The sequence below is a fragment of the Myotis brandtii genome, unplaced genomic scaffold (genome assembly GCF_000412655.1).
Source record: "Myotis brandtii unplaced genomic scaffold, ASM41265v1 scaffold32, whole genome shotgun sequence".
NCBI classification, from domain to species: Eukaryota; Metazoa; Chordata; class Mammalia; order Chiroptera; family Vespertilionidae; genus Myotis; species Myotis brandtii.
In genome coordinates, this window is record NW_005362269.1 from 14,140,641 (window position 1) to 14,158,162 (window position 17,522).

At 47.0% G+C, this 17,522-nt stretch overlaps 1 protein-coding gene across 9 annotated transcripts in view; it reads left to right on the top strand.

The window, feature by feature from the left end:
• The window catches only part of TENM2 (teneurin transmembrane protein 2), a 1,214,660-nt gene that overhangs the window by 1,182,902 nt on the left and 14,236 nt on the right, over positions 1-17,522 (top strand). For all 9 annotated transcript variants that reach the window (XM_005870581.2, XM_005870582.2, XM_005870583.2 and 6 more), the window contains 2 exons: positions 12,277-12,573; positions 14,021-15,635. In XM_005870581.2, coding sequence (XP_005870643.1) covers positions 12,277-12,573; positions 14,021-15,635 — 1,912 coding nt within the window. The remainder of the gene's footprint in view (positions 1-12,276; positions 12,574-14,020; positions 15,636-17,522) is intronic.

The following is a 17,522-nucleotide window of genomic DNA, read 5'->3' on the forward strand; positions in this document are numbered from 1 at the left end:
TCATTGATGTTTCTCTCTCTCTCTCCCTCTCCCTTCCTCTCTGAAATCAATAAAAATATATTTTAAAAAAATATATTTTTTAGAAAAAAAAAGAAGGAAAAGAATGTAAGTTAAATCTCTCTCTCTCTCTCTCTCTCACACACACACACACACACACACCAGATATATTCTGCATTCTCCAAAGCCAAAATTCTCACAAGGCAAAATGCTGGCCCTGAGGATGGATTGGTAAGTGCATTAATGCCTCCCCTCCCCCCAGCAAGCTCTTTTCCTAGACTTTTGGAAGACAGAACTGAAATTGACCCCTTCTATTAAGATGTAAAACTTCTGCTCTATCCTGAAATGGATTTGGTGCGTGATTCACTCCGAAAAGGAAGGCATGTAACCAGGATATTTCCTCCGGCTTATGATTTGCATCAAGATTGCAAAAGCAAGAAACAGCCACTTGTGTAGGAGGCAGAACAAAAGAAAAATTGCTTCCAAGGTAATCTTCCATCATGATATTGGTATTAGCGTTATGAGTACTCCCAGAGGAAGTGGGAGTTAGTAATTTTGTTTTGGTTTCCATATAATTAATATGACATTGCAATTACACGTTGGCTTGCGCTACTTTTGCTTTTGTGGCGAATGACTGTGACAGAGGAGCGAGGTATGAGGCAGCCATGCGTGTGTGCCTGGGAACACACACCCGTGACCCCAATTCTGCACGGAGCCCATTCAGGTAGATCTGTTGACATACTCGGTCGTCATGAAAGCCTGGATTTCACCAGCTCCTTCCTGCTCCAGTGCACCCGCTCTGCACCGACTAATGTTTCCTTTTGCAAATACCTCGTATGTGCTTGGAACTGTACTCAGCACTGCGTGTTTATTGGTAAACAGAACAGACAAGACTCTAAATTGCGAGTAATGCTTGTGCAGAAAGAACAACTTGTAAGACATTTCATATTAGCTTAAAGAATACTTCATTAGAAGGACAAACTTCTGCAGACACGTTAAACAAGGCATTCCCCAAGCAAGTGTTACTTTGGGTGACTTGCTGTTTTGGAGGGTGTGATGGAAAAGGGGTAAGACCCTGGTGGAGTTCAGTCATGGGAATTGTGATGGCTGCTAGAAAGAAAACTGTAGGGTGAGGACAATGGGAAATGTCTGATTTAGGTTAAGGCCACTCTAAGAAAATGGCATTTTAGCTAAGAAAGGAATGAATAGGAATTTTCCAGGCATGGGATGGGAGGAAAGCCTCCTATGCGAGGGTACCAGCATGTGCAAAGGCCCTGAGACATAAAAGACGGTTGCTTGTAACCTGAGCAGGAGGAGAGATCAAGGGCATGGGGGCTTATTGGCCCTGGTGAGGATCTTAGAAATACAGAAGTCCTCCTCAGATTTCCCCTCTAGAGTAGGGTGGGGAACATCTGGCCTGAGGGCCACATAAGGCCCATGAAATCATTTGGTCTGGCCCTGCCCAGGCATGAGGGGTGAGTTAATGAAATGTTTGACCAAATACAGCAGGCTAATTGCTAAGCTGATAATTTTGTACGGCCCTCGAATGATGTTATAAATACCCAAATGGCCCTTGGCAGAAACAAGGTCCCCACCCCTGCTCTAGTGAATGCGAAGGAGAATTCATCGGCAGGCTGACCGGCTGCTTCCTTCTTAGACGCTGGAGACATGTGACATACCTGGCTTCTGAAAGTTCAAGTTGAAGGGTGACAAGTACAAGCTTGTTCTGGTCGTCTGGGCTGAGCCTCCATAGCAGATGCGACTCTTCTCTGCTATCTCCCTCCCCATGCCCCCCCCCCACCTTCATTAGACTGTCCCAGAGCCTCTGACATGGAGTCCTCTGCCTGCACGGGGGCCCTTGCTCACTCCTCAAGCTCTCCCTTGCTCACCAACCCACTGCCTTCAGGACACTGTCCTTGTCAGCCCGGTTCTGGCTGTGTCCCTCCTCTGCTCCCATTACCTCTTCCCTATGTTTACCCTCATTACCACGCTCATGTTTTTCATTGTTGGTTCACGTGTCTTTATCATCCTTGGCCTGGAAGCTCCATGAGGGCAGGGCCATAACTATCTTGCTCGATCTTAAGTGTTGATCACAGTAACAAGCACACAGTAGGTGGTCAGTCAATATTGAATGAATGAATGAATGAATGGGACTTTAAGGTTACTCAATGAAAATCTGCTCAACCACTGTTGATCCCAGGTCTTGGGGGGCCTCCCTGAGTGACTCTAATTGCTCCTTGGAATGAAGCCCTTCAGACATTTGGAGATCACAGATGTCCCGCCATACTTTCTGTTCTTGGTTTTCCATGTGAGAACCTTAGATCATCAGAGTTTCCAGGATTCTTAAACTCTACCTAATTCAAGCCCCTTATTTTAAAACATTTGTTAAGCACCAAGCAATGCCCAAAATAATAGAGACACTAAGAGAATTGAGATGAAGTTACTGCCCACCGGAAGCTCACAGGCCACTACAGATCAGCACACGGAGGCGCGAGCGGTAAAGGTGCTGCTTTGCAGTGACAAAGCTAATCGTTGTCAAAGCTGCAACTCACAATTCAGGTCTTTCCACCTCACCACCATCCAAAATAGCAAGTCATCCGAAAGTAGTGTTTGCTGGGGGAAATACATTATGTAATGTGTTTGCCGAGGCTTGCCCTTCTGATTATACATTATTTAAACTTAGTAAGTTGTTTTGTCTGCACAAGCACTGATCCCAGTGTAGCATTGAGTCTTGCTATATGGGAGCTGGGAGAGAAGCTGCTTTTTAATTTTTTATTTTTTAAATATGTATTTTATTGATCTCAGAGAGAGGAAGGAAGAGGGAGAGATAGAAACATTGATCCCCTACCTCCTGAATGCCCCCTACTGGGGATCGAGCCAACAACTCCGGTATGTGCCCTGACCGGGAATCAAACCTGCGACCTCCTGGTGCATGGGACAATACTCAACCAACTGAGCCACACCAGCCAGGTGAGAAGCTACTTTTTAAATCCCAGAAGACAGCCCTGGCTGGTGTGGCTCAGTTGGTTGGAATGTTGGCCCATACAACCAAAGGGTCACAGGTTCGATTCCTGGTCAGGGCACAGACCCAGGTTGCAGGTGGGTGCATAGGGGAGGCAACCAATTTATATTTCTCCCTCTCTCTTCTTTTCTCCCTCCCTCTCTCCCTCCCCCACCCCCCTTCCTTCCCTCTCCTTCCTCTCTCTCTAAAATCAATAAAAACATGTCCTCAGATGAGGATTAAAAAGAAGTAAAATAAAAATAAAATAAATAAACCCCAGATAACCGGCCCAGAAAGAAATGAAGATGGCATCTGAGCCAGACCTCTCCTCTCGGAAGGTGAATAACTAGCCTCTCCACGGCAGGACTTCTGCCTTAAACGTGGCCAGACGTGGACACTCCCGGGCCTTCCTCGCTAGTGTTCTCTGCGTTTCCCTTACCGGAGGCAGGATGGGCAAACGGTTCTTCGGTCAGTCTCACTGCAGCCTCTCCTGCTGTGCTCCAGTGCCGCCTCCCGGGGGGGATCCAGCCCAGCATTCATTTCCTCGGTTTCTCAGATCACCAGCTCCCATCTCTGCCCCGAGAGCTAGTTGGAGTCACCCATTATGGGCCCAGCAGGGCCATTTTGACGCCAGCGTTTCCTTTTCCCAGGGTTTTTTATGAGCCTCCTTGTGACAGGCGGGTGCTTGGTGAGAGCCAAACATTCTGGCGGGGGGATCCCACGGGGGAAGCTACCTCCCCAAGCCTGCCCTCTGCAAAAATAAAAAGCGCGCTAAATAGCTGAGTTTTATTAACTGGGAAAGCCAGGCTGAGGAAAATGCTCGATAATTAAAAATAATGGCTTCCTTACGAACACAAAATTGTATTAATTTAAAAATTGGTTTCTGTGTTGCTCCGCACCTACCGAGCCAGCTGGGAAGGGAACTGTGCTGATGTGCTGATCGGAAATCATTCAAAATAACTTTTATGTTCTCCAGGAAGCCTCAGGGTTAATTTAAATATGGTTAGATGGGTAGATGGGTACAGGCGAAGAGGACGGCGTGGCTAAATTAAAGCTCCTGCGCTCTCGGAACTGGGGGGCAGGTGCCCATGAGCCAGCCAGCCCTCCAGCACCCCACACCCCACAGCTGGGGCACCTCCTCTTCACACGTGGTGCCCTCATAATTAACGCTACTTGCTTCTAATCAGATTGCACAACTGGCCTGCACTGCTTGGCTCAGCTTCCGGTGAATCCATCATATTTAATTATTAGAAGGATTGGGCATTTTTACAGAAGTCACCAAGACGGCGACATAGGTGGCTCCTGACTTCGTTCCCCCATAAGAGAAACTGACAACTGTTCACAGACAAGCACCTGAGGGGATCAGAGAACACGGGTGAGGCCGAAGCATCCCCGGCCCTGAAGAGGCTAAGACAGTCGGCACTTTAAGGAGAAGAGGGGCAGCAACATGGTGCCCACGGGTGCCGCCCTTGGGCAGGTACAGCACCCTGCAGAGAAGTCACCCTGAGCCTACGGTTCCTCCATAGGAAGAGGGAGCCCAGAGGGGACCTCCAGCTGCCCCAACATTGTAGGGTCGCTTCGTGAGAACCCCATTCTGGTCCCACCCCACAGAGAAGGCAGGGGGGGTCTGATTTTGATGAAGAAGAAAGGAGGAGCTTCCAACAGCCAGCACTCAGATCTTGGCAGACCCAGCTCCCACCGGCAGAGCGCAAGTCGCAGTCCCAACCAGCGGCTTTGCTCATCTGCAGCGCCAAGTTGTGGCACAGTCTGGCCAGGGAAGTCAGTGGGGTGATGGTCTGCCCTCGCCCAGGCAGGAGAGCTGAGTCATGGCCCCAGCCCAGCCCGATCTGACTGGAAGGCCTGATGAGAACACCCGGAGGCTGCATAGCCCTGCAAGACTCAAGCCCACAGGTGGACAGGCAGAGATGACCATGCCAGAGCAGAGCCAGTACCAGGTGGGGAGGCCCCCCTGCTATGCCCAGGCAGGGGGAGGTTGTTCACAGCCCCACCCTCTGCTGAGTATAGCCCCTGGCCCTCCAGACCAAGAGGCCTATTTGGAAAGTTTGGGATGTGCCTAACATGGGCCCTCCTACCCTACCCAGTCAAGGGAGCTGAGCCATAGCCTACCCATGCTGAGTGTGGCTCCCAGCCCTGACCTGCCATGGGGGAGCCACAAATAATCCCACTTAAAAATGAGCAAAGGACTTAAACAGACATTTTCCAAAGAAGATACACAAATGGCTAAACAAATGAAAAGACGCTCAACATCACTAATCATTAGGGAAATGCAAATCAAAACCACAGTGAGGTACCACATCGTGCCTGTAGGAATAGCCATCATTAAAAAGATAAGAAACCAATGCCAATGAAGATATAGAGAAAGAGGAACTCTGTGTACTGTTGGTGGAAGAGAGCATGGAGGATCCTCCAAAAATAAAAATAGTACTACTATATAATCTTGCAACTCCACTTCTGGGAATATATTCAAAGGAAATGAAAACACTATGTCAAAGAGAGAGCTACATTCCCATATTTTCAGAGAAGAATTATTTATAACTAGAAGCCCGTTGCATGAAGATTCGTGCAATAGGCCTTCCTTCCTCTGGCTGCCGGCACCAGTTTTCCTCCTGCACCCAGGACCCAGGCCTTTGGTCCGGCCGCAGCGGAGAAGCCAAGCCTCGAAGCTAGGCTTCTCCCCTCCAGCCGCAGTGAGGCTCCTCTTCAGTCTTCAGTCTTCACTCCAGCCGGAGCCTTCAGTCCTCGCTCTGTGCCTGGGTATGCAAATTAACTGCCATCTTTGTTGGGTTAATTTGCATACTCATCCTGATTGGCTGGTGGGTGTAGTGGAGTGACACCAATTTGCATGTTTCTCTTTTATTAGTGTAGATATCCAAGATTTAGAAACAACCTCAGTGTCTATCAATGGATGAATGGATAAAGAAGATATAAGATAAATAGGTAGACAGACAGATGCAATGGAATATTATTCAGCCATATAAAATGAGAAAATGCTATTTTCAACAGCATGGATGGACTTGGAGGGCATTATGCTAAGTAAAACAAGTTAGAGGAAGACAAATATTGTATGATTTCACTTGTATGTAGAATCTTAAAAAAATAAAATCTAACTCATAGAAAATTAGATCATATTATTTGTGATTACCAGAGGGGAAGGGAATTGGAGGAAGGAAAAGATACAAACTTCCAGTCATAAGTAACTAAGTACAATTTATATGGAACCCAAAAAGACCCTGAATAGCCTCGGCAATCTTGAGAAAGAAGAACAAAGTGGAGGGATCACAATACCAATAGCAAACTATACCACAAAGCCATTGTAAGCAAAACAGCCTGGTTCTGGCACAAGAACAGGCATATAGATTAACAGAACAGAACAGAGAACCCAGAAATCGACCCACACCATTATGGTCAATTAATATTTGACAAAGGAGGCAAGAGCATACAATGGAGTCAAGACAGTCTCTTCAATAAATGGTATTGGGAAAATCAGACAGATACATGCAAGAAAATGAAACTAGACCACCAACTTACACCATACACATGAATAAACTCAAAATGAATAAAAGACAAATGTAAGTTGGGAAACCATAAAAATCCTAGAAGAATACATAGGCAGCAAACTCTCAGACATCTCACTTAACAGAATTTTCACCAGTACATCTCCTAGGGCAAGAGAAACAAAGGAAAGAATTTTTAAAATGGAACTGCATCAAACTAAAAAGCTTCTGCACAGCAAAAGAAACCATCCTCAAGACCAAAAGGGAGCCCACTATATGGGAGAACATATTCACCAACCATACGTCAACGATACGTCTGATAAGGAGTTCATTTCCAAAATATGTGAAGAAATCATACAACTCAGCAAAAGGAAGACAAACAATCTAACTAAAAAATGGGCAAAGAACCTGAATAGACACTTCTCCAAAGAGGACATACAGATGGCCAACAGACATATGAAAAAATGCTCAACATCACTAATCATCAGAGCGCTGCAAATTAAAAATACAATGAGGTATCACCTTACACATGCCAGATTGGCTACCATCAATAAATCAATAAACAACAAGTGCTGGCAAGGATGTGGGGGGAAAGGGAACCCTTGTGCACTATGGTGGGAATGCAGACTGATGCAGCCACTGTGGAAAACAGCCTGGAGACTCCTCAAAAAATTAAAAATAGAACTGCTATTTGACCCAGTGATCCCACTTCTGGGAATATATCCTAAGAATTCCAGAACACTAATCAGAAAGGATATATGCACCCCTGTGCAGCATTATTTACAATAGCTAAGATCTGGAAACAGCTCAAGTCCCATCAGCAGATGAGTGGATAAAAAAGCTGTGGCACATTTACACAATGGAATACTATGCATCTGTATAAAAGAAGGATCTCTTACCCTTTGAAAGGGCATGGGTAGACCTGGAGATTATTATGCTAAGTGAAATAAGCCAGCCAGAGAAATACAAATATCACATCATCTCACTTATATGTGGACTCTAAAGAACAACAACAATAAAAACTGATGAACAAAATAAGTCCAGGGACATGGATGCATGGAACAGACTGACAGACCTTAGAGGGAAGGGAGCTGGGAGAGGGGGGCAGGGAGGGAAGAAATTAACCAAATAATGTATATGCATATATGCATAGCCCATGGACACAGACAATAGTGAGATGAAGGCCTAGGGTAGGGCGGGGGCCAGATGGAGGGGAGCAAAACTGAAAAAATAAAGGACATCTATAATACTTTCAACAGTAAAAAAATAATAAATGCCAACTAACTCTCCAACCAATAAAAATAATAACTAAGTACTGGGGATGTAATGCAAACTTGATGGCTGCAGTGAACAGTTGTTAAGAGAGTGAATCCTAAGAATTCTCATTATAAGGAGAAAAATAGTGTTTGTTCTTTTTTTCTTTTTTCTATCTGAGATGATGGATGTCAACTAAATTTACTGCTCTAATCATTTCACGATATATGTAAGTCAAATCATTACGCTGTACACCTTAAACTTATACATTAATATATGCCAATTACACCTTAATAAACAAGAAAATAAAAAGTTAATTCTAACCAGTGCTATAATAAAATCCAATTCCCAGGGACATGGTGAATTTGGGAATAAAATCCCCCCTTGAATTATCAGTGGCTAATAGTTAGTGCTTATTACTTCTTCACGGTTGGTGCACCCAGACAAGGGGGCAAAGGCCTCGTCAGCTCTCAGTAGTAGCATCAAACCCAAATGTTGGCCGTCAGAGGTCCGGGACCCCTCTTCTGTGCTTGTCCACTATTCAGTTCTGCAAGTTTAACACCCTCATGTACTAATCTATAATAATAAAATTGTAATATGCTAATTAGACCAGACGTCCTTCTGGACGACCTTCTGGACAAAGCCGGGGCTGCAAGGGAAGCCCAGGTCCCGGGTGCCGTAGGGAAGCCAGTGCTGGCAGCCAGGGGAAGGAAGGCCTACTCTTGCACAAATTTCGTGCATCGGGCCTCTAGTATAGTTTTAATGATAGTCATGCATGTGTATGTGACTTACATGTTGATCTCTGCCCTGATTATGTTATAGTATACATATACACATACACACACACACAGGCGCGATTATATTATGGTTGCATGTACTATTCACCTGTTGTTCTCTCCCATGTAACTGAAGACAGGGCCTTCTATCATACTGAGTGTACTTTTTAAATATATTTTTATTGATTGCAGAGAGGAAGGGAGAGGGAGAAATAGAAACATCAATGATGAGAGAGACTCATTGCTCAGCTGCCTCCTGCACACCCCATACTGGGGATCAAGCCCACAACCTGGGCATGTGCCCTGACGGGGAATCAAACCGTGACCTCCTGGTTCATGGGTCACCACTCAACCACGGAGCCATGCTGGCCATCCCATACTGAGATATTTTAACCAAGAGCACACATCAGAACCACCCGCTTCTATTCCCTGGGAGCTGACTCTGTGCTGTGGAATCAGTCCAGCAGCAGGATTTGCTACAGCAGCCCCCACGGTTTAGAATCACGTGCCTGATGGAATCACATGCGCTGGTCGGAGAGGCAGGACTGAGCCAGGTGAAGACCATGAACTCTGGCTTGGGGTCCTGGCTGCACAACTTACCACTTGTATAAGCTTGGGCAGGGCATTTAAACCTAGTCATGCCTTGCATGTCACAGGAAGATAATAACAGTGCTCGCCTAGGAGTGTTATTGTGAGGATTGAATAAGATAAAATAAGGGCAGTGCTCGGAGCAGGCTAAGAGCATCATAGGTCCTCAGGCCACATGGCTCTGTTGGTGGTGCTCGTCCCACCTTCCACCACAGGCACCAAGCCTGATGTTGGCGCAGAATTAACATTCAATCCTATATAATAAAAGGCTAATATGCAAATCTACTGAACAGCGGAACGACCCGTCACTATGATACGCACTGACCACCAGGGACAGACGCTTAACACAGGACTGCCCCCTGGTGGTCAGTGAGCTCCCACAGGGGGACTGCCGCTCAGCCAGAAGCCAGGCTCATGGCTGGCAAGCGCAGTGGCAGTGACAGGAGCCTCCCCTGCCTCCACTGCAGCACTAAGGATGTCGGACATCCCCCAAGGGCTCCCGGACTGCGAGAGTGCGCAGGCTGGGCTGAGGGACCCCCCCGGCAAGTGCATGAATTTTGTGCACTGGACCTCTAGTGAATAATAAATGCACTGGGGGCTATACACTGTTATCAAAGAGAAGCAAAAGGGGGGATAGGGAAAGGGAATGGGGATAGGAGATAGGAGATGGTGGGGTGTCACTAGCAGTTGGCTCAGAGAATGCTGAAAATCCTTCCTCCCTCTTGCCGCATCATTCATTCTGCGAATAAAACATTGGCGAGGGCTTGAGCTGGAATTCTTAAACTCGCAGGTCTGGGAATCTTCTGCAGTTGTCCCAAATGGAGCAACCAGATGTGGCCAAACTTCTGTCTCCAGAGGAGGTGACCCCAGCCTGTGTGACTCTAATGTGGGATCAAGATCCCCAGTAATTCTGGCAGCGTTAAGTTTGGACTGGTTAAAAAAAAATGCTACCCCTCCCCTGTTGCCTTCTTGACTGTTCTTCCCAATTGCTGCGAGTCTGATGGTGTGCATCTTCCGCTGAAAGCTAAGCTTCTTATAATCCCAAGAACTTGCCACCTTCATCCCTATATCCAGGCTTTTCCAAATGTTCTAAATGTTCTATCCCTTTCTCTCCACGGAAACAGCAACAGTTTGAAGAGTCCAATAGTCCTGGGTTCAAATCCAGCCCCTGAACCTGTCTTTTTTCCAAATGTTCTATCTCCAATGTTCTATCCCTTTCTTTCCACAGGAACAGCAACAGTTTGAAGAGTCAAATAGTCCTGGGTTCAAATCCAGCCCCTGAACCTGTCTAGCTATGTCACCCTCTGAGCTAACTGCCCATGTAAAAAATAACTTCTACTTATGTTGTGAGAATTAAACTGGGATCAGGTATCTAAAGTACCTAGCACAGTACCTGTCAAAGCATCAGGGGCTTATATCAGTTTAGATTAGTTTCAACTGCAATGTAACAGAGATATAGGAATAACGTGCTATTTTTTATGATCTAAAAGGAATCTAGAGGTAAGCAATTCAAGGTTGGTATGGATGACCATTAAAGACACCTAGGGAGAGAGAGAGAGAGAGAGAGAGAGATCTAGACTCTTTCTCTGGGTGAGCCATCATCCTTGAGGTTTCCATCCTCAAAGTCAGCCCATAGTCACAAGGTGAATGCTGGAGCTCCAGAGATCACGTCCACATTCCACCTAAGAGGAGAGGAAAGCGGGGAAAACAAAGGGTGCCTACTTCTTAGCTGAGTCGGCTTCTTCAAGGTTCCCAGAAGACCGAGCTAATAACTATCACTTACATCATGTTAGCCACCCCTATCTCCAAAGGAAGCTGTGAAATGTCATTCTTTACCTGAGTGCAATACTGCTCTGCAGAATACGGGTGTCTGAGGTATTAGAAATAGTCCTCGTCTCCCCATCACGCTGCAACATGAAGCCCTCAAGGGCTGTGGCATTGCCTTACAGTCTCTGCCTCAGTGGACATATCTCAGGGCACTCAATGTGCATATAACACAGGAAGCAGTAAACCTGGTTACATGTCTAAGTGGTTAACTGGTCAAAGTCTTTAGAGCTACTAGTAAATCCCAGACCAACCCCACCACGTCATTGCTGTGAGACCTTGAGCAAGGACGTAACCTCTCTGTTTCCAGCTCAGTTTCCTCATTGATCCAGTGATCTTTGTGAGCATCAGCTCAGACAATAGATGCAAATCGCCTAACTCAATGCCTATACATACTAGCCCTCGGTCCATATGGAAGTTATTATTACCATCATCATCACCAGCATCGTTATTATCATTAGTTGCTAGTGAACCATTAGGGTAAGGTGAGGAGGTACCAGACATCTCTCCCGTCTCTTCCCTCTGCCTGTTTATATCCTCCGTTGCCTTCAGCAGTCACTCCAGGGACGTCTGGATTTGCAGTCAATTATATTGAAAGAGCCTGACTGAGTCGGCCTCATTTTATTCACTTCCAGCCATCCTCTCAGGACTAGCTAAACCTCAAGAGTCAGCCCTCCCCTTTTTTGGCATCTCCCAGCCCTGCTGAGGTCTCCCCACTGAGTTCTTGCAACCCTGACAGTGGTAAGATTTTCTCTACATAGAAGTAAAGGAGTGCACATAAGAATGAGCCTTCAGATTCCCAGGTCTTTGTAAAATATGGGTTTCCAAGACCTTCTCCCTACCCTCCTGGGTACTTAAGGCTTCAGAAGAAATCCTGGCACCTGCTATTACAGATTGTTAGCTGCTCAGCTGATGACATGGCCAAAAATGGTTCTAAGTGTGCAAATATACAAATCCTCTTGGCCCCTCGGTGGCCGTGCACTGCACATTTGTCGCCATCCACGCTTCCTACAACCTGGTGGTACCCTTGTAATTGTGCAAGTCACAGCCCATGTGACTGCTCCTGGCTGCCATGCCCAGATCAGCCATCGCTGACCTTAAGCAGCCCCATGTCTGTATTCCAGTACATCCTACAAATATCGCCATTTTCCATGCATACCATGATGTAAGAGTTTAGAAAGCACTCCTCTAGGTAAATTCAGGGTTATTTCTTCCTCCAACGCACACTGTGCCCCAGCCGCGCCAACCACATCCTCCATAGAAGCCTGAGCTAACACGCCCAGGTGGTATATTTCAAGCCAGGCCCTTTGTGTTTGCCTAGGTCCATGGAAGGAATCTCTTGTCCATCGACTATGACCGGAATATTCGAACGGAAAAGATCTATGATGATCACCGGAAGTTCACCCTGAGGATCATTTACGACCAGGTGGGCCGCCCCTTCCTCTGGCTCCCCAGCAGCGGGTTGGCAGCCGTCAACGTCTCGTACTTCTTCAATGGGCGTTTGGCTGGCCTGCAGCGTGGGGCCATGAGCGAGAGGACAGACATCGACAAGCAAGGCCGGATCGTGTCACGCATGTTTGCTGACGGGAAAGTGTGGAGCTACTCCTACCTTGACAAGGTGGGTACCCGTGCCACCCTGGGCCAGCGGGGCTGTCTCTTGGTAAGGCTGCTCTTTTTCAGCTGACCGAATACACTTTGCTATAAGCCATCTGAACATCTTTACTTGGATTCCACAAGGGCTCCCCTCCCACTATCCCCCCTCACTGGGAAGGAGGCAATCTAAATGAAATGTTATTCATAGCTCAGCACTATTACCATTAAAAGCAAAAAAAAAAAAAAGTACTAGATACTCAGGAATGGCAAAACGGATAGACGGTCTGATTTTATTCCAAAAATCCTAATAAGTGCTGTTGAAGCTGACAGAATCATCCCATTGGCAACATGGCTAATCATCACTTACAAAGTAGAAATCCTTGCTTATAAATTAGAAATGGCTAATCATTTCTTATAAATTACTTATAAATTAGAAATGCCTTGCCCGAAATTTAGCCATCAGAAGAAGAGATTGTGCTTAAAACTCAAGCACACAGAGCAACGCCCTTCCTCTGGGCCTATTGTTGAACCAGCCAACGGATCCTCTCCACAGATTCCCTGTGTCTAAAAGTGCCAGGTTCAGGTCTCCATGTAGGTCTGCAGAGGTTGGCCATGCAATAAAAAGAGGTCCCTTCAGGACACTAGTCACGACTTTTGAGGCTGCCCTGGTCATCTCATCATTAGACAGAAGCTGCTGGACTCACCTTGACACAGGTCCGTTTCCATTCCTTCCTTCCTCAACTCCTGATTAGTGATCCCTTGCAGACAGAGCTGTTACCTCCTCTGCAAGAGGCTGCTGTCCCTTCGGTCCCTCCCAAATACTGTTCTCATTATGCCATAAAATACTGGAATGGTTGACCAGAGGAGGCAGGAATCTCCCAATGGCCTCAAGTTCAAGGCCATTTTTTTTTACCCAAAGAATCAATGATTCTGAACTATTTAATCTTTTCAGTAGCTTCTAAAGGGAGGCTGTGCTTTCTCTTTAATCAGGGGTGGCAGAAACATGGTATGTGTGTCACACCTGTCCCCTGCTGTGTCAGTGGCAAGTCATTACTAAACAGTTTCAGGATTCCTTGTTAATGAGTCTATAGGCAAACTCAACCAATGCCTCTTAGCTCGGTCCTCCAAGCCCTCTAAGCAACAGCAGCATCACCTGGGAGCTTGTTATAAAAGCAGATTCTCAGGCCCCACCCCTCCCAGAACTAATGAATCAGAATCTGCCTTTTAACAAGATCTCTGGGTATTTCACATGCACATTAAGGTTTAAGAAGCGCTGCTCCAGACAGCCACCCTGATCCATCAGAGTTGGCATGCCCGATGAAATCAACCTACTCATAATCTCTGGTCTAAACTTCCCCATCCCTCGTGCCTTTTGAATGGACTTTTGGGGGAAATGGCATAAATTCTGTCAGTGTGAATGATTGGTCCTCAAAAGCCAACTCATGGGTTTCCTTCCTCCTTCTTTCCTCCAGTCCATGGTCCTCCTGCTTCAGAGTCAGCGTCAGTACATATTTGAGTATGACTCCTCCGACCGTCTCCATGCCGTCACCATGCCCAGCGTCGCCCGGCACAGCATGTCCACGCACACCTCCATTGGCTACATCCGCAACATTTACAACCCGCCTGAAAGCAATGCTTCGGTCATCTTTGACTACAGTGATGATGGCCGAATCCTGAAGACATCCTTTTTGGGCACTGGGCGCCAGGTATTCTACAAGTATGGGAAACTCTCCAAGTTATCAGAGATTGTCTATGACAGTACCGCTGTCACTTTTGGGTACGACGAGACCACTGGTGTTTTGAAGATGGTCAACCTCCAAAGTGGGGGCTTCTCCTGCACCATCCGGTACCGGAAGATTGGCCCGCTCGTGGACAAGCAGATCTATAGGTTTTCTGAGGAAGGCATGGTCAATGCCAGGTTCGACTACACCTATCATGACAACAGCTTCCGGATCGCAAGCATTAAGCCCGTCATAAGTGAAACTCCCCTTCCTGTTGACCTCTACCGCTATGATGAGATTTCAGGCAAGGTGGAACACTTTGGCAAGTTTGGGGTTATCTATTATGACATCAACCAAATCATTACCACTGCCGTGATGACCCTCAGCAAACACTTTGACACCCACGGGAGGATCAAGGAAGTTCAGTACGAGATGTTCAGGTCCCTCATGTACTGGATGACGGTGCAATATGACAGCATGGGAAGAGTGATCAAGAGGGAGCTAAAACTGGGGCCCTATGCCAACACCACCAAGTACACCTATGACTATGACGGGGATGGGCAGCTTCAGAGTGTGGCTGTCAATGACCGCCCGACCTGGCGCTACAGCTATGACCTCAACGGGAACCTTCACTTGCTGAACCCGGGCAATAGTGTGCGCCTTATGCCCTTGCGCTATGACCTCCGGGATCGGATAACCAGACTTGGCGATGTGCAGTACAAAATTGACGATGATGGCTATCTGTGCCAGCGAGGGGCTGACATCTTCGAGTACAACTCCAAGGGCCTCCTGACGAGAGCCTACAACAAGGCCAGTGGGTGGAGCGTCCAATACCGCTATGATGGTGTGGGGCGGCGGGCTTCCTACAAGACCAACTTGGGCCACCATCTGCAATATTTCTACTCTGACCTCCACAACCCGACTCGCATCACCCATGTCTACAATCACTCCAATTCAGAGATAACCTCGCTCTACTATGACCTCCAAGGTCACCTCTTTGCCATGGAGAGCAGCAGTGGGGAGGAGTACTACGTTGCCTCAGATAACACAGGGACTCCCCTAGCTGTGTTCAGCATCAACGGTCTCATGATCAAACAGTTGCAATATACAGCCTATGGGGAGATTTATTATGACTCCAACCCCGACTTCCAGATGGTCATTGGCTTCCATGGGGGACTCTACGATCCCCTGACCAAACTGGTCCACTTCACTCAACGTGATTATGATGTGCTGGCTGGACGATGGACCTCTCCAGACTACACCATGTGGAAAAACGTGGGCAAGGAACCAGCCCCCTTTAACCTGTATATGTTCAAGAGCAACAATCCTCTCAGCAATGAGCTGGATTTAAAGAACTACGTGACAGGTGAGGACACTGCTGCCTCAGTTGGGCAGTGGCTCCCTGTGGGGTGGTTGTCCTGGTACACCATTGGGAACCTCAAAAGAAGGTCTTATGTCTTATACTAGGAGAATGTGGAGAACTGTAAACCCTGAGCTGTCCAGTATCTAGGACAGTCAAGTGACAGCAGTACAGAGCAGTCACCAAGTCTGTTTGAAGATGTCCTGACCATTTGCAAGTCCATTTAGTTGAAATTAGTTTTATAAGAGGCCTTTTACCCCCACAGAGGAAAACCACCGTAGGAAGAGGGAAAGAAAGGGACTCTAGTGTCAGAACTATCTGGCTCCAATTCTCCTTCTTGATTTATAAACCAATGGACCATGGGCTACTTGTCCAGTCTCTCTGAGCTGTAGTTTCCTTCTCTGTGAAGGGACACTCATAAAACCATCCCAGAGAGTGGTCTTGAAAAGTACATGAACTCTAATGTAGGTGAAGTCTAGTACCTGGCACTTAGACAGTGGATGTTCACCAAAGGGCATCTGCTCATGCTGTTAATATCATCGTCACTAGTGAAGCAATGAGTTAGCCTCGGTATCGAGATGACTAAGACCCAGTTCCCCCCCTCACCCCCAGGCTGGCACGACACACATACAAATAACCAATGATAACACAAAGCAGAATTAAGTCTGTGCTACCTTACAGGTACCTGTTATTTATTCAACAAGCATTTCTAGAGTGACCAGGCTAGTTTCTGGGGGATACAATGCTGAACGAGACAAGCACCCTTCTCTCAAAGGTGTGTGTGTGTGTGTGTGTGTGTGTGTGTGTGTGTGTGTGTGTGACTTAAGATTTTAAAAGTTTGATGTACTACAGAAGGGCCCCAAGGGTCAAACTGGGCCTGATGAAGGTGATCTTGGTTGGCAGAAATGGGCTCAAGGCTGAAGAAGAACTATGAGCAAAAGTCAGAAGGACACAGGAAGCTTTGACAGGGTATGAAGAGGACACCAGAGAGGGTCTTCTCCACCTACATGTCCATCCATCCATTCACCCATTCAACAAATATTTTCATAGCATCTAACATATACTTAGAACCAGAGATGCAGTGGAGAGCAAGTCCCCATCCTCAGGGAAATAAGCAAGGAAGTCTGGATGGATGGATGGATGGATGGATGGATGGATGGATGGATGGATGGAGATCCAAAGAGACCAACTTCCAGCAAAGAAGCCAAGGCCATCTCGCCTGCCCATGCATTATAGAGGAACAACACGGGGACCCCAAATCCAAGGCCCCCAAGTTCCAAGAAACTTAACAGCTTTTGGCCATGGGCCAGAGAGGCATCAAGCCTAAGGGGCCCCAACTTTCCCATGACAAGGAATCACTTGTCCGTCCCCCAGATAGGAAAGGAAGCAGCAGTTACCAGGAGCACCGCACGGCCCACTATGTCCCGTGCTGCAGAGAGAAATAGTTTGACCTTAACGATCAACCTGTGGCTATGCCATGCCTCATCGACAAGTTCCAGACCCTTTGAAGCTGAGCCGAGTACCCCACCCCCAACAGAAGCAGCGGGTACCTGTGAGCCCAGGAGCTACGGCCACGCTGGTTCCCTCCCATTCTCCCCCCTGCACCTCGTCAGGAGGCATTCCCATGCTACTCTGCCAGGCTTCCTCTCTTCCCTGTGGCTTAGCCTGACTTTTGACCCCAATTCACTGCAGTTTCAAATTAAAGCACCTCTCAGGAAAACACACACACATATGTATATAGTTTCAGATAATGATAAGTGCGATGAAGAGAAATAAAATAGTCTAAAGGGTTAGAGAGTGATAGGCAGTGTCTATGTGGGTGCTCACAAAGGCCTTTCTGAAAAGGTGGTGTTTGAGCAGCTCTTTATGAAATGGGAGGGAGGGGGCAGCGGG